General features: G+C 47.4%; 2 protein-coding genes across 2 annotated transcripts in view; both read right to left on the reverse strand.

Moving 5' to 3' along the window:
* The window catches only part of specc1lb (sperm antigen with calponin homology and coiled-coil domains 1-like b), a 22,285-nt gene extending 10,148 nt beyond the window's left edge, over positions 1 to 12,137 (reverse strand). The window contains exons 1-9 of the mRNA XM_083670330.1: positions 11,997 to 12,137; positions 5,801 to 5,999; positions 5,358 to 5,520; positions 3,337 to 5,057; positions 2,831 to 3,038; positions 2,251 to 2,324; positions 1,952 to 2,127; positions 1,551 to 1,717; positions 1,055 to 1,185 (exon numbers count right to left, since the gene is read on the reverse strand). Of these exons, the coding sequence (XP_083526456.1) occupies positions 1,055 to 1,185; positions 1,551 to 1,717; positions 1,952 to 2,127; positions 2,251 to 2,324; positions 2,831 to 3,038; positions 3,337 to 5,057; positions 5,358 to 5,520; positions 5,801 to 5,962 (2,802 nt within the window). The 5' untranslated portion in view covers positions 5,963 to 5,999; positions 11,997 to 12,137. The remainder of the gene's footprint in view (positions 1 to 1,054; positions 1,186 to 1,550; positions 1,718 to 1,951; positions 2,128 to 2,250; positions 2,325 to 2,830; positions 3,039 to 3,336; positions 5,058 to 5,357; positions 5,521 to 5,800; positions 6,000 to 11,996) is intronic.
* Positions 12,138 to 12,545: 408 nt separating this feature from the next.
* Positions 12,546 to 22,995, reverse strand: part of bcr (BCR activator of RhoGEF and GTPase) — a gene marked incomplete at its 5' end in the record, with an annotated part of 77,766 nt that continues 67,316 nt past the window's right edge. The window contains 6 exons of the mRNA XM_083670327.1: positions 12,546 to 19,034; positions 19,349 to 19,511; positions 19,848 to 19,953; positions 20,144 to 20,278; positions 21,028 to 21,167; positions 22,634 to 22,743. Coding sequence (XP_083526453.1) covers positions 18,945 to 19,034; positions 19,349 to 19,511; positions 19,848 to 19,953; positions 20,144 to 20,278; positions 21,028 to 21,167; positions 22,634 to 22,743 — 744 coding nt within the window. The 3' untranslated portion in view covers positions 12,546 to 18,944. The remainder of the gene's footprint in view (positions 19,035 to 19,348; positions 19,512 to 19,847; positions 19,954 to 20,143; positions 20,279 to 21,027; positions 21,168 to 22,633; positions 22,744 to 22,995) is intronic.

Consider the following 22,995-nt stretch of genomic DNA (forward strand, 5'->3'; position numbering starts at 1 on the left):
AATCAACAGGGAATCACTAAGCAAAATAAACAAGAACGTCTTGTTAATCCCAAGTGCTACTTTAAGTCCATCCAACTGTTGAGATGTTGAGTAAGTATTAAGTATTAAGATGGTCGTTTCCTCGACTGTGTAATCAGAAACACTCGAAATCAAATTTCTCAAATCAAATCAAATGTTATCGGTCACGTACATCGCATACAGCCGTAAGTGATATTGTGAAATGCTCTTATATTGACTGGACTTAAAATAGACAAAATCAGTGTTTTATGATGCGTCAAACTCCAGCCAACCAGAGCTTTGTTTCATGAAAGACACCTGTTATCTGTTTCTTATATTGCATGATTAATTCTAACATTTTCTCGGAAACAAAACTGAAATAACACAGCAACCGACCAATTGAGTGGTAAGATGGGCTATGCGCCAAACCTCACTGTGCTGGAGATGACTGAGTATGCTAAGCTACACTTCACTGCTCTGCCTGACAGACGGGGTGAAGCGTCCCTGTATGAACCAATTCAAGAAATCAGTCATGCTAAGAAGATTTAGTATGACTACTGTACCAACCCCCACCTGATCAGGAACAAAGCCCTTGCATACCGTGGGTTTTATTCTTACTCACAGAAAAGATTACAGACCTTTAAAAAAAAAAACTGCCTATTATTTTGGTTTCCACAAAGACATGAACTATGAACTTAATATTCCCGAGGAATGTGTGTTACAAGTTTGTTTCTATGTATGCCAAACAAACAAACAGTAACATAATGTATTCAAACTCCAGAGCCTTCACCATAAGGCCTGACTTGGGTTTGACACTCTGACCTGGGGGGCCTCGTCCTTCCTCATTCTCCAACCCCCGACTAGGCACACAAACATCCTGTTTTGTCAGGTCGAGGTGGCCTCTGTGACACCTTTTGACAGCACACATCTCGGGGGGGGGGGACGGGGGGGACGGGGGGGACGGGACCTATGTGTTTGCAGCTTGGGCCAGTAGACCTAAACCTTTGTTTGGTGGCTAATATTCACTTTGAGTCATCTACCGCTTCGTGCGTTTCACCTGTATGGGAGAGATAGCCGCAGCAGGCGGGGTTTTCAGCGGGCTGGGGCTGAGGGGTGTCCGGGCGATCGCCGTGGCAACGGCAGGTACGACGGGGGCGGTGGCGGAGGTCGGGCTGGTCGGGACGGCCCCTGCGTTTGAGGAAGTAAAAAGATTACGTGTGACCAGGCAGGAACAGAACGGGGTCTGTGGGGAGTGTGTTGGTGGGGAGTGTGTTTGACACGTAAGAGTGCCTGGGAACAAAGGAAGTTCAACATGACAAGTAGAGTATGTGTGTGGGAGTGTGTGTGTGAAGAGGGCATCTGTGTGGAGTGAGTTTGAAAAGAGGACGGGCGTGAAAAGAGTGCGAGCGTGACTGGGACGAGGGGCCGCGCTCGAGGGACGTTACTGTACGTCACTGTGGTGATCAGGTGCAGAATACTGTTGGGCCGTGGCGCGTGTTGAGTTTATTGAGATGAATAGGAGTGGATGTGGATGTGAGGGGAAGGCTGTGTACCGGGGGTGGAGGCGTTGTCGAAGCTCTTGATCAGGGTCTTGACGGTGGGCGAGGGCTCCGAGGAGGTGGAGGATCGGCGGCTCAGACCCATGCCCTGCCTCAGGGCAGCCAGGTCCCGCTCCACCGCATTCATGTAGTTGTACACCCTGCCCCTCTCCTCGTCCTGCCTGGAGACATGGAAACAGAGAGAGGGTCGATAGCTGTGGGACTCGCACGCACACACAGGCACAGACAGACAGAGAGAGACACACACTCTCTCACACACACACACACTGTCTCACACACACACACTGTCTCACACACACATACACTGCCTCACATGCATGCACACACACACACACACACACACACACACACACACACACACCACACACACACCATACACACACACACACACTCACTTGCGGTTCTTGATGTCGTCCAGCTCTTTGTTCATTTTCTCGTTCTTATCCTGGGTGTCCAGCAGGCGGCGCCGCAGGTCTCCGATCTCTTCTTGAGCCTCGGACTTGATGTCGTTGGCGATGACCACGGCGGTCTGCAGGTCAGCCTGAAACTGACGCCACTCGGCTGACTCCTCCTACGCGGGGAGAACACACACACACACACGGATATGAGCACACAGGCAGACACCCTAGAACGGTGACACCACTTCTCACCATACTGCAGGACAGGACTGTCGGTTGGTCTTAGTCAAAATTACCCGAAGTTTTCGATGCAGAATCTTGATCTCCCTCTCCATGTCGTGTTTCTGGTCCTGTAGTTTTTTGATGGAGTCTGAGAGAGAGAAAGATGGAGAAGAAGAGTAAAAATGAATGAATTAATGAATGAATGGAGACAGGGGATAAACTGACTCAATAGGCTGTGCTATTGTGGTCCCACATCGCCCCCCTGTGGCCAGAAGTGCACTAGCTTTCTGTGCATGGTTCATTATAAGCCCAGTTAAGCCAATGAAACTGTTTGGACATGTAGACATGTAGGCTTTTTAAGGAGATCACTTTCAAATAAAAATGTGGGCAGCTGCATGTTAAAACCTGCTGATGGCGCTTCAAGAAACTAAGGACATGGGAAAACACTCTGCGCTCTAGGTGGTGAGTGTTCCGGAATTCTTTGGCAGTTAGTGATTTAATAGACATGAACACAAACACATGTACACCACACCCCCTGAACCGTCTGTGACATTGACCATGTGGCAGTGAGACAACTCATTAACAACTCAGTTCACTAGCGCGCATGCGTGTGTGTGTGTGTGTGTGTGTGTGTGTGTGTGTCCTCCCACTCACTCTCCAGGTCGGAGACGACGAGGTTGTCGTGGAGTTTGACGGCTCGGTGCTGCTCCACCTCGTCCTCCAGCTCAAAGATGGTCTCCTTCATGTCGGCGATCTCCGTGTCCCTCTCCTCCAGCTCGGAGCACTGGTCGGCCAGGGCCCGCTTCTGCTCCGCCAGCTGCTTCTGAACCTCGTCCCGGAACGCACGGAAGTCCTCCTCCAGCTGACCGCATGAACACGTGAGCAGAACATTGTTACAGATTACATACAAAACACATACACACACGCCCTCACTATAGAAAACACACGCACAGATACTGGATGGATTTGGAGAAACACACACATACACACTTAAATAAATACACAATCACATACAAAAAGAGATATCGGATGGGAGTAGACCCCACCCAATCACAACCCACTAAAACGTATCAGGAAATGAGCACCTGAATGTTAACCTGTTTCTCTAATATCCCTTCAAAGTCAAGTCCTGTCCCCCTGACCTCTGACCCTTGTCTGACCTTGCTGATCCCGTCCTGCAGTCTGGCCGCCTCGTTCCGCGTGTGACTCAGCTCCTCCTGCAGCTGCGCGGCCTTGGCCTCCGCCCTCTCCTTGTCCCTCCTCTCACTCTCCAGCAGGTGGCGTATGTCGCTCTTGTCCCCGGCGTTGTGGATGGCGTAGAGGTCCGCCACCCGCTGCCTCTCCAGCTCCAGCTGTGCCCTGCAGTGGGCCAGCCCGGCCTGGTCCCCGCCGGACGCCTCCCTCAGCGCCTGCATCTCCGCCGCTGCCATCGCCCTCTCCCGCCGCTCCATCTCGGCAGCGCGCTCCGCCATGTGCACCCGCTCCTTGAGCGCCGAGATCAGGCCCTGGGCGTCGGCGTTGTCCTGCTCGGCCATCTTCAGCGCCCCGCTCAGGTGCTGCTGCACGCCGAGGAGCTGCTCCCTCTCGAAGCGGGTCCCCTCGCTGAGGTCCGCGTAGCGCCGCTCTAGCTCCAGGTAGCGGCCGCTCTTGGCGTCGTCGTCGTCCGAGGAGGCGTAGGCCACGCGGTGCTCGTCCAGCAGGCCGCGGAAGTAGTCCACCTGGCGGCCGCAGAGCTCCAGGCGGTCCCCCTGCTGGCAGAGGGAGTCCACCAGGATGGCCCTCTCCTCGCCCAGCCGCTCGTTCTCGCTGCTCAGCTCCTGGGTGATCTGCTGGAGGTCGGCCAGCTCCTGCAGGGTGGCCTGGAGCTCCTCGGACGTGCTGTGCTGGTTCTCCTCCATCTGGTGGATGCGTTCTGTCAGGCACGCCACCGACACCTCGCTGGTGTTGCCGCTGCTGCCGCGCCGGGAGCGCTCGCCGCCGTGGCTCGGAGGGCCGCCCTCAGACTCGGAGGAGGAGCCACAGGCCGAGGCGGAGCCGGAGGGGGCGTCCAGGGCGTCGTCGCTGGAGGTGATTGGCTGGTAGGCCTCGCTGCACTCACTGTCGGGCGCCTCCGGGGAGAGGGCGCGGCGGTGGCGGTCCATAAGGAGGTCTTCGGTGGAGCCGCGGGCGGAGCCGTGCGGGGAGACCCCCTGGCGGGAGGGAGCCTGGGGTGGGCAGACACCATCACCATCCCCCCCACTCCCACTGACGACCACCGTCCCTCCCATGGGCACCGGGCTCAAGCAGGGGCCACGCAGGCCTTTGAGGGGGCTCTCTAGCCTCTGCTCCAGGGAGAAGCCCAGGGCGTTGAGGCGGTCCTTCAGCATGCGGTTCTCACTCTTCAGCAGGTTCAGCTCCCCTCGGATGCCCTGGTTCTGGTCCTTCAGCAGCAGGAGAGTGGACTCCACGTCTGCTGAGATCAGCGGAGGAGGGGCGGCCTCCTTCTCCTGCGGAGGCTCAGCCGCGGTCGTCGTCTCCTCCCCCTCGCCCTCCTCTCTTCCTCTGCTCCCTCTGCTCCCTCCTTCCCCCTCCTCCTCCTCGGGCAGGCCCAGCTGGACCCGGATTCCCCGGAGCTCGCTGCGCAGTTGGAGGATCTCCACATCTTTGCTCTGGGCCAGACCCAGCAGGTCCTTCACCCTGCTCTCCAGCACCGCCTTGTTGCTGAGCTGCCCGTCCGATCGGGACTTGCTCATGCGGGACTCGGACTCGGCCACGGCGCGGGAGCGGGTTCTCTTGGGTGGTGCCGACGCGTCGGAGGGTCCGGTGGGTTTCCTGCAGGTGCTCCTCAGGCCCTCGCGGGTCGAGCCAGGCTCTTTGGCCAGGGAGGACGGCGCACGTTTGCCTGAGGACAACAAAGTTTAAAACCAAGAAGTCAAGAGCTAAATTAATACATTACAGCTGTGTGGTAAGAGCACTTCAAAAGACCACAAAAGCATTTACATTACATTTACATTTATAGCATTTAGCGAAAGCGACTTAGAACAAATACATTTGTTTAAGTAAGTGAATCATCGATCCATCAGTCATCATAAGATAAAGTAATCAATGCTCAATTTTTTTTGGCCTCCGCCCTCTCCTTGTCCCTCCTCTATTGGACCGTTGAAAAGTGTGTGTTTTTGCTGTAGTGTAGGGGGTGATGTACCTGAGCTGGTGGTCTTGGTCTTGCCCTCTGGGTTGCTGGTACCAGTGGTGGAGGAGGTTGAGGAGTGGGCGGAGCTGGCCTTCTTGGGCTTGGTGGCAGCGTTTCCTGCTGAGGCTCCTCCTGCTGCGCTGGTTGCTGAAGGGAGGTCATCGCTGCTCTTCGCCTGGCCAAGGAGAACATGAAACTCTGAAGCATGAAGTTGATAAGGGGCACCCGTAGTCATGGTAGGCATTACCTTTCTAACCATCCAATGTCACATTACATAGTTCAAAACAGGTAGTGTACACTCATGATTGTGACTACTGTATTATGTGTACAATACCATAGAGATGTACTATGTATGTATGTACGTAAAATAATACTTTTTGGTCACTCACAGGTAGTGAGTGTACAGGCATGATTGTGCCTACTACATATAGTATAATGTGTATAATGTATAGTACCTTAGAGAGTGGTGCAGAGGCTGAGGTCTTGGCTGTGTTCTTGCCAGCAGTGCCCATGGTGGAGGTGGAGGTGCCCTCTGGCTTGGCTCTCTCTCCCGTCTGGGTCCTAGTGCCTGTCGTAGCCTTGGATACGCCCACCACTGACCTGGTCGCCTTCCTCATGCTGGGCTCCAGGCTTCTCAGACATTTACAGGGCAATCTGTGTGGAACAACACACACAACCATACAGCTGGATCAATAACAACACACACAACCATACAGCTGGATCAATAACAACACACACAACCATACCGCTGGATCAATAACAACACACACAACCATACCGCTGGATCAATAACAACACACACAACCATACAGCTGGATCAGTAACACCACACACAACCATACCGCTGGATCAGTAACAGGCTTGGTTTAGAGACATCTCCATGGAGCCTGACTGTGGACGGATTTGGTGGTGCCAGCTATTTGATTTAAATTCATTTAAATGTGGCTGACACAAAGACGGTGATTGTCTGATCTTCCAGTGTGAATGGTGATCAACGCCCCCCTTTCTTAGCCCGGAACACCAAGAGGAAAGGAAAGAGAGAGAGCTATTCTGCTTTCATATCCCACGACAACCACAGTATTTCAATTAGGAGCTGTTTGCAAGGAGAACCAATCAGAATTCATCCTATCAGTTCTACACTGATGACACCACAGCTTTGACACATCCCAGTGAACTTATAATATAATACATCCCAGAGAGCTCACAGACATTTGTCCCATCGGGGGAAGGGTCATTTGAAGATAGGGGGGGCAGCACTAATGGTTCTCCCTTCATGGCCACACAGTGACATCCCATAATCGGTCAGTTTCAAAATGACGCCCTGTGAGGTCGAATGAACACCCGCATCCATCACAGAAACCGTCTTCTTCAATGGAGGACACCAATTCCATACAATAAATGCAAGAATAGTGGGCACCCTATGATGTAAACATTTCCAGTCCAAATCTATTCAGTCAACATAGCCTGCCATCTAAAAATAACTGAAGTGCTGAACGGCAAGAACCTTCCCGGCGCTTTGATGCTGTGTGATGTGATGCCGCCTAACACTCATAACAAGTCCAACAGTGTATAAATCATCTGCCAGCATCAAGCTGTGATGAAAGCACATTTCTAGAAATCCAGTTGATTACCTGACGCCTGAGGCAGCTGTTTTCCTCGGAGAGCACATGGTTTACGCCGTAGCTAAGAGGTTGCTCTGTTGCTCTCTGTCGTCCAGGATAAGTGACTCTACAGCTATCCCGTGCTGCCGCTGACGACTATTTCTGTTCCAACGCAACGTAGCAGGGCGCTGCCTCGGACACACAGAGACACGCTGGTTGGATGCAGGTTTGAAAGGACACAAGGCTTGTGATTGGACCGGAGAGCTTCTCAGAAGCTGTGGCTGCCTCTCTTATCCCATCCTCTGGACGGTTGAGCTCCAGCAGCAGAACCAACCGGCAGGAGCAGCGGTGGTCTGGCCAGGCGGACTGGGCCTTGCCTTAAAAGGTATGAGGAGCCTGTGTGTGTGTGTGTGTGTGGAGGGAGGTAGGGGCCCAGATAACAGTGCTGTCAGAGAAATGGCATGTTGTGTAATCATAACATCAGCAGCCGTTTGAAAACGATGCGTGTGCTTGGACAGGTCATTCATGTGCTGTACAGTAGGCCTGTACGAGGCGGAGAGGACCTGGTCAGAGAAAATCACCAGTCACTGATTTTTTTCTTTTTTAAATCAACATTTATTTTATTTTTTTTGGCTTTAAGTTTCGCACCTATCCCTGTCAAAATACCACTAAATCTACCCACATTTGGCAGGTGGCGGGTGTAATTTTGCCCTGGACACAGTACAGTAAGAGCTTAAACTAAAAATGTGAATATGACCCATATTCACGGTGGAAGATATTGATCCGGAGACCAGGGGTCTAGTATGCTTCCATTCATAGCCCTCAGAATGACCTGCACTATATTGAGCTGTCCTACTTCTACAGGAAACGATGACATATAGCCTCCTCAAACCCTCACGACTGTACATCAAAACTGTCAACATCAATTTCAAACATGGGCCTATTCCCTGTGGAATTTCAAACATACTGATCCGGAGACCAGAGGTCTGGTCCGGAGGTCTGGTACGCTTCCAGAAAAAACTTCATACAAAAAGAAAAGAAAAGCTGCCTACTTGACACTTGATAGGGGAGGAAGGTAGGGTATTGATTACTATAGTACTACTAAGGTAACTCAGCACCTTGACTAAATCACAGACTGTCAGCTTGCCTAACCAATCACCTGGGAGGCCATTTCAAGTCCGTCTACCACATGAATTGCCCCGACCTGAGTGAACAAGCCCACCCTGCCCCACCCTGCAATAAACACATGATAGCTTTGAACATTTGCACAAAGACAGGTAAGGCCTACACCCACGGAGCCTGTATACAGACAGAGCCATATACCATGTGCTGTGCCCGGTCTCCAGACCCCTTCCCCTCTCTTTGAACCTGATCCGTTTGAACTGCAGACCAAACAAAGCAAGAGCTCCAGTCACAGTGGACCTGACCTGACAGCAGAAGGCCGCCCACCAACATGGATCACTGGGCAGCGTGGCCTGCTGCAGAGACAGCTACCCTTGTAGTACATGCTCACCCAACAAGAGGCTGGACGTCAACAGCATGCCGAGTCAGTTCCTGTAAGGGTCAGGCCTGGTGATGAAGCTTGAATCAGCACAACAAGGAGGTGCTGAAGACAAGAAGGCCAGGCTAACGCTATCTTTCAGCCTCTGGGAAAGGAGGGAGGGAGGGAGGGAGGGAGGGGGAGAGCAGTAGACCTATAAAGTGTCAGAGGAATGCAGTCTTATTGTTTGTGAAAGCGTTTTATTTTGCTTAATGAATCCCATAACTGGGCCTATAGCAATAAACACTCAGTGTTGTGATACCAGGGGGTCAGCGGAGAAATGGGAAGATGGATAGAACAATAACAGACTAGGGAATCATAACTTAGCTGGAATTCTGGAACTCAGGAGGAGTGTGTGTGGGGGGGTGGGGTATAAGGGTAATAGGCCTGGGTGTCAGCAGAGGATAGGGTAGGACTATGTTCACTCACTCAGTATTCAGTAAAAAAACACTCAATCCACTCACTTTAGGAACAATATTAGTAGTACATTAGTAATAATAGTACAAACTAGCTGCCTACTCACTACCTTTTTCTCACAAGGGTAGCACTCGGTCCCATCTTTCTCTTGCTAGCTTAGATACTGCACAAGCCACACACACACACACACACACACACACACACACACACACACACACACACACACACACACACACACACACACACACACACACACACACACACACACACACACACACACACACACACACACACACACACACACACACACACACACACTCAGGAATTTCAAAGGGTAGAGCAGTCAGAAATATTGTACCAGATGTTTTTCTGTTGTTTCAAGTGCATGTGTTAAAAAGCTTCGACTTTTTTGAGAAACAGATGAGCAATGAGAAAAGACTGGTATTCAGCAGCTGTCCTGTCCTTCAAATCTAACCTATTGCTGGGCTGCTTTCCAATTGCAACCTTATGGCTTGACTCAATTGGGGCAATCAGCCAATAAGTGTCAAATTTGAAGATTATTTCTGTTACTCTGAAAAAGCACAGCGGAGAAATACTTTTACTGCTCCTCTGAGAGACGGATTGGAGGGTACAGCCCAAAAAAAATAAAAAAATGGGAGGAACCCCCATCCTTCACCTACCACCTTGATCCTATTCCCTGCTCACCTTAATCTTAGCCCTTCTACTATTCCCACACACACCGTCTCCTAAGCCAAATTCACTGGATCTACCCCACGCTCCAGGGCTTGTAAAAAAAAAAGAAAGGAGGATTTCAAGTAGCCTAGGCCTCTCTAACGTGTGACAAGTCCATTCAATATCAGTCAGCTTTCGGTCTCAAAGCCTTTAGAAGTACCACCCAACTTCCTAACGACTGAGTCTGACCTTGAGGGAGCAAACTGATGAAAGTCAACTTGGCTTAGGGCTAGTGTCTGTGGCTTCCCACTGAGCCTGGCTGACTGTCATTTCCCATTGGCCTAATTAAAGCCAAAACCAAACCAGACTTCATACAAAGGGGCCTAGAGGAGAATTATGCATACTATGGTTTTTAAATAGATTGGTGCTGCAGGGGCTGGGGCAATCACCAGGGAATCACTGCAATTAATTGATAGAAATCCGAGATCTTGGTAACTAGCCTAGATAACAGGCTGTTTTGGTCTGTGGGGACGGATAAATTAAACCGGAGAGCAGAGCAGACTAGACGAAAGATTAATGATATCTGGTTGATGACTAGACCAGAGTGACCATTGTTAGAGAATCCAACACCGTTTCCTCCCAGGATGGTAACTAACAGTGAATCCCAATACAGCCTCCCTCTCTGGGACTACGCAATACAGCCTCCTTCTCTGGGACTACACAATACAGCCTCCTTCTCTGGGACTACACAACACAGCCTCCTTCTCTGGGACTACACAACACAGCCTCCCTCTCTGGGACTACACAATACAGCCTCCCTCTCTGGGACTACACAATACAGCCTCCCTCTCTGGGACTACACAATACAGCCCCCCTCTCTGGGACTACACAATACAGCCTGCCTCTCTGGGACTACACAATACAGCCTCCCTCTCTGGGACTACACAACACAGCCTCCCTCTCTGGGACTACACAACACAGCCTCCCTCTCTGGGACTAGGAGAGGTATGAGGATGGAAGGACCAGCTTGTCACAACACTGCTGTGTGTTTAAAGAGGCCAAACGCACCATTATTTACAGCACCAGATGGTTTCTGACAGGTATCCCATCCTATCAATGTTTTATGGGTAGAACACTGTGTTCAACACCACAGGAGAGGAATGCATATTGAATGTAGCCCTACTGTAGTAGTCCCAAAAGCTAAAACAAAGCTATTTGTATGAGAATCATGATAACTGTTCAATACCTATTATCCTACATTTTCAGCTCCACAATATGTTTATGTGGCACTCTTCAAATTCATCAACAGAATGAGAAAATATAAGCCTAGGCTAAATCAGACGGATGGTCTCTCAATGCCTCAAACCTCTCATCTTGCTCCTAAAAATGATGACCCCTCACCACAATGCTTGCCCTCCTCTCTCCCCCACATTTTTAACAACACAAGCCACCCTGGTCCCTGACCCCCCCCCCCCCCTCCCTCCCCCATGTTAGGGGACCTCACACAGGTTTAGAGGAATGCTTGGGATATTTCGGGACATTGTTTGGCCCGGAATGTGCTGCAGGCAGCAAAAGTCAATACAAGTGTCTGTTTAAAAATTCCTTTCAAAGGCTTGACAGACAGAGACATATGATTTTTACTGTGAAAAGTCAACTGGTCAACGGTTTTCCTGGCCATCTGTGAAAATGATCAACTCCTAATCTGTTCCAGTTCATCACAGCAAGGTGTTGAATGATCCAAATAGAAGGCTTAGAATGAAATGTGATGAACGCTGAACATGCAAGTCAATCATCGCAGTGCCATGACATGACAGAGCCATCTAATTGAATATGACTGTCCCAAGACATAAATCTTAAAGTGAGATATCACTGCCAAATTACCGTCAGTGGTAGCTAAACCAACACATATTAGTATGATGTCAACCTTTAAAATAGTGATGACATGATCCAATACAATGTGATCTATGAAGGTACAGTAACTACATAAATAAGTAGCTTAATAGTTACACCAACAGGTTATGCTCTACTGTTGTACAGTAGCTCCCGTATACAGTAGTCTGTTTAGCAAATATAATTAATGTGAAGCCTACTGTCGCTTTAGGAGTCTAGCTAGCTACAGATTTTAAAAACAAACAGCAAACACAACTTTGTTTTTAGAGACATTCGATACGCTGATGTACCTCGTTACTACTATTAGCTACGACTATTTAGTTACTGCACGTTTCATAATAATAAAACATCTCCGTGCCGAGATTATGATACTGTAGCCGCCGGTTAGCTGTCAAAGTGGCTAGCTAGGCAGGCTAACGAGCTAGCAATGCATTGACAAAGCTATCCCTAGGGACGGGTCGGCATTCGGAACAAACACACACACAGACACACACAAAGCAAGCACAATTCGAAAAACGCCCAACATTTTACCTGCTTATCTCTCGTTCGCACTATTGCAATGACTCGGTTGGAAATGGGCTTGAAGTTGTGTTATATTCATTTCATTTCATGTTCGGTACTTCATCCTCCGTCCCAGCCCCTTTCCGCGTCTCTCCCCTCTGACAGGTCGGCTCTGTTTCCCGATTGTTACTGCTTGGAATTGTGGGATGTCGACTGACTGATGCTGCTGAGCTGAGATCTCCTCCCTGCTGCTCTCTTCATTTTAAACACTCATACACTCACGGTTGGGTAAACCACAAGTCTTTAATTTGACGATACCCACGATTTAAAATAAATAATAAATAAATAATAATAATTATATATATATATATATATATTTTTTTTTTTTAATATATATATATATATACTATAAGTGATAATATTGTATTCGATTTGGTTATACTGAGAAAGATTTGGTAATACGAATATAAAGTCTAGTGATGATTAGATGCTGTGATTTCTTATTATAAAGCCATCAAAGATGTAAGAGACATTGAGACAGTTTTCCACTCAGTTTTTACATAGATACAGGAGATTTTATTTAACATTTTGTGTACAAACAGAGGCTGCAAATGCCTTCCAAACATGTATTTGTCCTCAGAATACAGTATCCCTTTTTACAGCTCTAAGCAGAACATGAATGTTGATCAGAATGAAATTAATTCCAGATTGAAACAAGATAGACAGAAAAAGAGAAAAAGATTGATTGTTTCTGTCATTGGCCGCATGTCCTTAACTAGAAAATGTGGAAAGAAATAGTAATACATGTCAATATGGTTTCAAATATACAGTAGTAAGTAGTTTAAAATACACCACATATAATATGGGAATGTATTATAACAATCTATTGCCAGACTCATTTTACAATAACTGAAAGAATATTCATTCCACATACAGTATGCATACACTGAAATGCTAAAGTCATAGAGTAATATATTCCATATTTTTAGACTTTAAAACAGATCCCACATATTCAAAATGACACAATTTATTTTCTGTTGACATATATTACTTTTTCATGAACAAAGGTAAGAGACTAGTCCTATAACTGGAACTGTATCATACGGAAGAAAAATATTTGTATAACACTGACAATCAATAACCAAAGTCTAATTTAACTGTTTGCCGTCTAATTCAACTGTTTAATTAATATGATTCATCCTAAATGTATTGACCAAACTTTGTGATGAACATCACAATTCATTAACCTAGGGAGTAGTCACCCAACCTTTGCACTCTCTCTGGTACGATACTGTACATAACCATAACAACTGAGGTTAACCAAGTTCCATGGATCTTCATCTGCCCTGGCAGAGCCTTCCAAACCACATGAAACGTATCAGAGTCCTTAACCATCACAGTGTCAGTCCGCAGTAAAACAAAAAAATGGAACTGCAAGTGCAAGCCCCTCAAAAGCAAGTTGTGTTTTGCATTGTTTGCATTGTTGATACATTGTTACAATTAGGACAAAACATGGGGACAAACTGTTTGGCAGTTATCTGAAAACAAACGGAACATGTTGCGACTGAAAGACATACAGCAAAGAGTAACAAACAAGACATTGATAAGCAATCTGCTAGATATGAGTCATGTTATGTTTGATATAAAATGACAGTGAACGTTTAAACCGTAGTGTGGATACTACTTAGCCACTACAAATATAATTTCCTTCAGATGAGATTATTCAACTTCATAAATACAGTAGACTTCGTTTCAGCAGAACTGGAACAAAAAGCTGAGCAAAGCAAACAAGTAGCCTAACTGTTTCTGTCCACTGGTCCACTGGTGACGGCTAAGGCAGTGTGAGGGTTATCAACTAGACTGTTGTCTATTCACTCAAATCCCAAAAAGGTGAAGTGGGCTCAGTTTGGTATAATCTTTAATATTCAGATGAGTCCTAAACCATACAAGCATACAGTACTATGAATTAAGATACCAATCACGTCTAAGGTCCTGGTCTCAGAATATGTGCCAAAATGAACAGATCTGTCTCTTCTCCAAAGGCAAGGGAGATTAGGACACACATGCGTTCCCCCAACAGCATTCCCACTGACATAACCGCGCGCTGGATCCCACTCGACTACACGCTGAAGAAAAGCTAGGACGCTGAGGCACATAGAGGCGGAGCCATGCGTTCCAATGAGGACTAATTAGAGATCAAAGGAGACCAAATGAATAGTGAATGCCCTGCCTGTCTTCCTCATAACCAATGACTTCCCTCGATGAGGGAACAGTTACAGTTACTCAATGTGTGGGTCATGAATGGAATGGAGTTGAGGATGAATCAGAGCAAACATGGTGGTCAAATGATGAGCATGACAATTCAGTGGTTGGCTACTGATGGGAAATGTAATAACTGCTTATATAAATCATATGGTGAGCCTCTGCTGATTATAAATTCCTTCAAAATGTAATTAGATGATTTGTAGACATAGGTTACTTTTTCCTTCCATATGCTAAGTCCTGACCCAAAACGTTATGCTCTGATTCCACTCTCTTTCAATACAGCAATTGTCCGACTATTTCACTCACTTTGCATGTTTGCGCGCACACACACACACACACACACACACACACACACACAGAAAGTTGTCAAATGTCCATCGGCTAACCTCAGAATGTGAGAGTACTTCGTGAAATCTCAGTAGCACAAACAGAAGCACAGTCTCTGAGTTAGTAAACAAGCTTCTTATTAACATTTTGCTAGCCAGCATTAAACATCATATTCATAACATGTTTTAACAACCCAGCCCACAAAGCTGAGTGTAGCATAACCACAACACTGTGGGCCAATCACATCCCAGTGCCAAAATATGACAACAACAAGTCTATGATAACACAGAGAAGAACAAAAAACTTTAATAAAACATGCCTGCATGTTAAATCAAGGTACGGAAATTAAACCATACTAATATAATCTTCTCTTTTTTTTCCTTCTTAACAAAATATTTTAAGAGCGTTTATGTTTTACATGGCCCTTCTGTGGGTTACCTTCAGGCAGAATGGAATGGAGAAGAGTGGAAAGGGGGATGTAGGGGAGGTTTAAGACAGCTGTCAGGTCACCCCCAACATAAGAGTAGGTCATCTTCATCGAATAGGACAAAAGACATATTCCTTCATTAAAGCAATAGGATGGTCCAAGCTGGCCATAAATGTGGTGAGCTCACACATTTAGGACACCTCCTCAGAAACAGGCATACACTATGTTCATCAATATGAACGTTACTTTTTACAAGTAACCATACAGACACACCTGTGAGAAGAAACACATGACATGTATATACTCTATGTATATTACTAAATGTACTGGTTTTATACACTACTGATGTAACATATAGTGAGATGATAAGGTGGGTGGTGATCTGGGTGTGGACTGGTGACAAGAATGATGTTAACAGTTGATGAGGTTGTGACATTTCCACAGCGGCGTACAGTATGACATTAAGAGAATGTGCGTTTGCTTCGTAATGCTGAAATGACTAACAATCGACTGGACAGAACTGCTGAACGGTTATTCTAACGACAAGGCTAACTCCTCGTAGCGTAGCATAGAAGAGGCAGTACTCCTGAACTGAACTCAAGGCTAACTCCTGGTAGCGTAGCGTAACATACAGTGCATTCGGAAAGTATTCAGACACCTTCACTTTTTCCACATTTTGCTATGTTACAGACTTATTCTAAAATGGATTCTAATTTATTTTTTTCCTCATAAATCTACACACAATACCCCATAATGACAAAGCAAAAAAACGTTTTTTAGAAATGTTTGCTAATTCATTAAAATTAAAAAACTGAAATATCACATTTACATAAGTATTCAGACCCTTTGCTATGACACTCGAAATTGAGCTCAGGAGCATCCTGTTTCCATTGATCATCCTTGAGATGTTTCTACGACTTGATTGGAGTCCACCTGTGGTAAATTCAATTGATTGGACATGATTTGGAACGGCACACACCTGTCTATATACACTCACCGGCCACTTTATTAGGTACACCTTGCTAGTACCGGGTTAGACCCCCTTTTGCCTTCAGAACTGCAGATTCTTTGTGGCATAGATTCAACAAGGTGCTGGAAATATTCCTCAAAGATTTTGGTCCATATTGACATGATAGCATCATTGCTGCATTGATTTGTCAGCTGCACATCCATGATGCCAATGTCCCGTTCCACCACATCCCAAAGGTGCTCTATTGGATTGAGATCTGGTGACTGTGGAGGCCATTGGAGTACAGTGAACTCATTGTCATGTTCAAGAAACTGTATCATACGGTTGGGGAAGGGTACAAAAAAAAAATCTGCAGTACTGAAGGTCCCCAAGAACACTAGCCTCCATCATTCTTAAATGGAAGAAGTTTGGAACCACCAACTCTTCCTAGACCTGGCTGCCCAGCCAAACTGAGCAAAAGGGGGAGAAGGGCCATTGTCAGGGAGGTGACCAAGAACCCAATGGTTACTCTGACAGAGCTCCAGAGTTCCTCTGTGGAGATGGAAGAACCTTCCAGAAGGACAACCATCTTTGCAGCACTCCACCAATCAGGCCTTTATGGTAGAGTGGCCAGACAGAAGCCACTCCTCAGTAAAAAGCAAATGGACTCTCAGACCATGAGAAACAAGATTCTCTGGTCTGATGAAACCAATATTGAACTCTTTGGCCTGAATGCCAAGTGTCACGTCTGGAGGAAACCAGGCACCGCTCATCACCTGGCCAATACCATCCCGATGGTGAAGCATGGTGGTGGCAGCATCATGCTGTGGGGATGTTTTTCAGCGGCAGGGACTGGGAGACTAGTCAGGATCGAAGGAAAGATGAACAGAGCAAAGTACAGAGAGATCCTTGATGAAAACCTGTTCCAGAGCGCTCAGGACCTCAAACTGGGTTCACCTTCCAACAGGACAATGACCCTAAACACACAGCCAAGACAACGCAGGAGTGGCTTCAGGACAAGTCTCTGAATGTCCTTGAGTGGCCCAGCCAGTGCCTGGACCTGAAAATAGCTGTGCACCGACGCTCCCCATCCAACCTGACAGAGCTTGAGAGGATCTGCAGAGAAGAATGGGAGAACCTCCACAAATAGAGGTGTGCCAAGCTTGTAGCGTCATACCCAAGAAGACCTGAGGCTGTAATCACTGCTGCAAAAGGTGCTTCAACAAAGTACTGAGTAAAGCGTCTGAATACTTATGTAAATGTGATATCAGTTTTTTTATTTTTAATACATTTCTAAACATTTCTAAAAGCCTGTCTTGGCTTTGTCATTAGGGGGTATTGTGTGTAGATTGATGAGGGAAAACAATTAATTGAATCCATTTTAGAATAAGGCTGTAACATAACAAAATGTGGAAAAAGTGAAGGTGTCTGAATACTTTCTGAATGCACTGTAGGTAGTACTCCTGAACTGAACTCAAGGCTGACACCTACCGTACCACTTTCTTCATCAAATCAAAGAGAAGCTATCGAAAACAAAAAAACACACATTTGATTTCTTCCCCTCCCAAAATAAATTATGATAATAACAACAATGGTTACACTGTTAAACGAAGGAAAAAAAAATACAGCTTTAAGATTATGTACATACTGTATCTGTAAATACAATTGTTTCTTCTTCTTTCTTTTTTTAACCCAAACAACAGATTATTTTGGCAAGATCTCCTACTGTATGTTACAATGATGAGGACATCTTCGGAACAAAGATATGAACGCAGACGACTCTATGTTAGAAAATATATTGCTTCCGGGATATTTAAGCTGAGGACTAGATGGGACACAGACAACACAGATAGTGGGAATTGCTTTTTCCAACGGTCCAAACTGCAGCCAGTCTGATTGTAATGTAATGTAACTGATAATCTGTTTCTATCCACAGTTCTTTTGCACTTTTCTTTTGAACGTCTCTGTTACGGTCTCTCCGTCCGTTTGCCTTTGTCCAGAGCTTGTTGACCTTGTAAACACGTTCTGTCTTTCATGTGAGTGTTGGATTCCTGTGGCTCTCCTCCAGACAAACAAACACACTGGTGATGTTGATGGCCGCCTCCGTTCAGCTCCTCCTCAGATGCTCAAGGAAACACAGATGTTCCTTTTCAACTTCTTGGCCATTCTGTTGTTAGTGTACCGTGCATAAACATACAGCACAGTCAGAATCTCTTCAGCAGTAGTGGAACAGGATAGAACTCAACATGTGAAATGGCTGAAGTAAACCCTTCACCTCGATGATTGTCCAAAACAAATATAAAAGATCCTCATCACAATCTATCTCTGCAAACAGGCATACAGTACACACAGTCGAAAACTAAAACACCGAAAACCATCGCAGTACGGCTTGTTCCGTATAAATCTTCAAACTGAAAACGACAACAACAATAGTGGATGAGAATCTGAACTCACTGATGATAAAAGGGGTCAGACGTGAAGAGAAACCCTAAACTAACCTGGGACACCCTAACCCTAGTTTCCCTTACCGGCTGATCTGACTGACACTCACGTGTTTGTCGTTTGTGGTTGCAGGCATGTCTAACGGAGGCATTCAGAACACCGGACCTGTGGAGCTCTAATTGAAGAGCTGAGGAGAAACAAGCGCTTAGGAGCGTAGGGTGCTGCATCGGAGGCACAGAGAATCACACTGGATATTAGGCGTGTGACGTAATGCGTTATCATCAGAGATATGTGTAATATCGGGGGGGTGGGGGGGGGGGGGTTATGGTTTCCTCCTGTCGGTCTTCAGTTCAGAGGGGTGGTGGTGCCCTCTGGTGGACATGACCCGAAAAACACAAGTCTGTGCCACAGATAGGAATGTTCCTGCTTGCAGTCCAGCAAGGGCACAAATCTCACTCGGTAAGCATTGATTCAGTTTAAGCCACAGTCTCTCTCTCTCTTTCTGTCTCATTCTCTCTTTGTCTGTCTCCTTCATTGTCCTTGTCTGAGGGGAACCAGAGGTTTCCCTCTACACTTCAGTGGAGAAGAGGATGCTCTGACGCTTACTGTCTGGCGTAGGAATGGTCTCCAGCTGGAGGAAGTAGAGCAACACCTGAACCTGGGGGGACAGAGGGGGAGGGTTAGATACAGTAACATGTGGGGAGGGAGGAGTCAATGCAGAGAGGGAGAGAAGTAGAGATGTAGAGAAGGAGAGAGGAGAGGAGGGAGAGAAGGAGAGAGGGGGGAGAAAGACAGACACAGAGGTGAGAGAGATGGAGGGAAGGACAAGGACACAGACACAGAAATAGAGGGATATAAAGAAGGTAAATAAGCCAGACAAAGAGATAAAGAGAAGGAGAGGAAAGCAGGAGAGAGCGAGAGAGAGAGCGAGAGAGAGAGAGAGCGATGAGGGAGGGAGAGAAAAGTGGCTACCTGTGACATGACCTCCAGAGACCAGCTGTCTCCCATGCTGATAGGCTGCGTGGGGTTGGTGGGGATCTTGCTGTCCTTCTCCGAGGGCCGCAGCAGGGTGGGGCCGAACACCGTGGCCAGGTTGTGGAGGGACATCTTGTTGACACACTCCTTCTCCGCAATCCTGGGTGAACGGGGGATGAGGAGGGACACACACACACACAGTCAGTGACTTGTTTGGACATGACATACTGTAGATAGTGACCAACATAACCAGACTGAAGTAACACAGAAAGGCAAATGTGTATATGTGTGTTTGTGTGTGTGTTTAGCTGTGTGTCAAGCTGTGTGTGTGTGTGTGTCAAGCTGTGCGTGTGTGTGTCAAGCTGTGTGTGTGTGTGTGTCAAGCTATGTCTGTGTGTGTGTGTGTGTGTGTCTGTGTGTGCGTGTTTAGCTGTGTGTGTGTGTCTGTATGTCTCTGTGTGTGTGTGTGTGTGTGTGTGTGTGTGTGTGTGTGTACCTCTTCAGGTGATCCAGCAGGAAGAGGAAGGTGACCAGGTTGGGCTCCGGCAGCGACAGCAGCAGGTTCAGCATGCAGCTCTCTTTGGCAACACTGTCAGACAGGGCTGCAGACACACACAAACACACACACACACACACACACACACACACACACACACACACACACTTTAGACACACAGTCTAAGGACTTTCATTTAGCATTAGCTAATTCAGCATAATGCGATAACTCAATACGACGGCTTAGCATTAGCATTAGCTCAGTTCATATGATGTCATAACACTGTTTTGACTGACCGATGCCTCCTGCAAAGTTGGGGTACAGGTCGTCCGTGAAGAGGGGCTCTGGGAGCTCCCTGAAGTACAGCTTCAGCGTCCCCGCGATGGCGTTCACGTCCATCTCACTCATCATCACCGACACGTCTTTGTTATCTGGGGGAGACATCTTTGTTATCTGGGGGGAGACAGTGTAGCCATAGCAACCCAGGAGAGGAAGACACCTGTGCCATTTCTGCCATTCACAAAAACGCACTTCACCTCAGAGAACTGGCACAGCGAGCCGTCAACATGCTCCCTCCCAAAGCTAGGAATGTCATAATTGGAGTAAACAATACACACACACACACGCACGCACACACACACATACGGGCGCACGCACGCACCCACACACACACGTACATACATATGCACACATGCATGCACGCACGCACACACACATACATACATACATACATACATACATACACACACACACACACACAAGCAGCAAACCCAGTCGGGAATTAGTGCAAGAACAACAACAACACAATTCGGTTAAGCACTCTGGGACCAGAAAATATACCCATAATTCCAAACAACAGATCACCATAATTTGAAGTTCACCTAAAGGGACACAGATGTTGTCAGAGGAAGGAAACATTCATCTTATGAAGTCAGCTGTCAATCCAGTAAACACAGAATCCCCAGAGGGGCCCCCTCATCCTCCTCCTCCTCCTCCTCCTCCTCCTCCTCCTCAATTCTAGTGATTGACTCTTCCACTGCTACAGTGACAGTCTGAGGCGAGGGAAGGGGGAGGAGGGGATGAGGATAGATGAGTGGTAAATAGGGTAGGGGGTGATGTCTCATACCCTGAGAAACCCCCTGTTTGATGATGATGAAGAGTTTCCTGGGTCTGTACTCACTGGTGTCAAAGGCAGCTTTCAGGGCCTGTATGTCGGTGGCCACCCCCGACACCCGGTAGATGCCCACCTCCTCCATACCCCGCCTCTCGATCTCCTCCAGACACTGCCGGACGATGTAGGGCACCTTGGAGCGCTCCCGTCTAGAGACACACACACACACACACACACACACACACACACACACACACACACACACACACACACACACACACACACACACACACACACACACACACACACACACACACACACACACACACACACACACACACACACACACACACACACACACACACACACCTTTAGATTACAGTATTTACTCAAGGCTTGGTCTGGTGCAGAAACAATAAAGAACCAGGGGAGGCTGGTGGAGGTAGAAACTGGAGGACAGTCCTGCCTACCTCCACCAGCCTCCCTGTAAAAGGACCTCAAGTTGTATGATGATCCAAAGGTCAGAGTTTTGTAGAGCAGCAAATCTGTTCCCGATTTCACACAAATAAAACATCAGAGCTAAATCTCAGGGCATTGTCGTCAATGTGTGTATGACGTCAAAACGTAAACAAACATTTTGGCTGTGTGGTCCATTGATGTGTTAAATGAACGCAAAACGCCCACCCAGGCCTATTGTGTTGACGACGATTTGGGTTCATGTAGAGTACAGTACCATAATACACAGCAAGCTGGCCGCTCTGAAGCTTTGTCGTTGTTGTTGTCCCACGTTCTGACAGCGCTGATGTCTCTGTGTTGGGGTTATCTATACGTTGTCTCTATACGTTGTCTCTACAGTGGTAATTGGTTCTGCTGTTAAACCCTTAAGTCCCCTTGTTACCAGCAATCTCCATTAACGTCACTCACGACCACAACTGTTGACCAACAAACACAACACAACACACCACTCTCATATCTCTCTCTCTCTCTCTCTCTCTCTCTCTCTCTCTCTCTCTCTACTCCCATTCACCACCACTCTTTCACAGCCAGTCTAACCGCTCCATGGTCTACCTGCTACTTCTCTCTCCCACAGTGGTGTTGTGTTTGATACCATTCCTCATTCCATTCCATGCATCACAATGCCCGTCCTCCGATTTCTACCTCCACCAGCCCCCCCCTCCCCTGCTCTACTCCGATGGTGGTCTCCGTTCAGTTTCTAAATGGTTTGCTTCGCTATTCTCAGTCTAATGAAGACGTGTCTAATCAGAACGGCGTACTGTAGCGTGAGGCTCGGGTCGGCTGTCTGGAGGGGAGAGGAGAAGGTGGTTTCTGAGCTGGCCTGATGCCAGGATGAGTCATACGGGAGTGACATGGAGTGTTGATGAGATAATCCTGGTTGAGAGGCTCAGGGTCCCAGCGGGGGGTCTACTACAGTAGTCACTCTGCCTCCCTCCTCCATCCTCCCTCCACTTTCTCTCCTCGCTCCCCCCCTCCCTCCCTCCCTCCCTCTCTCCCCCCCCTTTCTTGCTAGCGTTCCCCAGCTGGCTTCAGGCAGGCTTTCACCACGGCAACTGGCTCAGCGGTCAGTGGTTGTGTTCAGTGTATACGGTGACCAGAGAGTCAGCGGTTGCGGTTGTGGTTATGGAACGGTACCGTAGGGTGCTGTTGTCGGACTCACTTGGTCACCGTGGAGATCTTGATCCCGAACACGCCCATGGGTTTCCGAGAGGGCATCCTCTTGAGGCTGAACTCCCGGCTGGTGAACTTCATGGAGAGCTTCACCTCGATCTGGAGCGCAGGAAGAGGAGGTTCATTAGAGAGGGGGTTCATTAAAGAGGAGGTTCATTAAAGACAGGTGACATTGGCAGTAAAGCAACGTGTCAAGATAACCAGAAAACACTCTAGAAGATTCCATTCCAAGTGTCGAAATTTCATGGATTGACAGTTTGTGCCGGTCAGTACTATTTGAATGTAAACACACACACAATTTGTGTTAAACACACATACACACACACACACACACACACACACACACACACA

The sequence above is a fragment of the Argentina silus genome (genome assembly GCF_951799395.1).
Source record: "Argentina silus genome assembly, chromosome: 5".
NCBI lineage: Eukaryota > Metazoa > Chordata > Actinopteri > Argentiniformes > Argentinidae > Argentina > Argentina silus.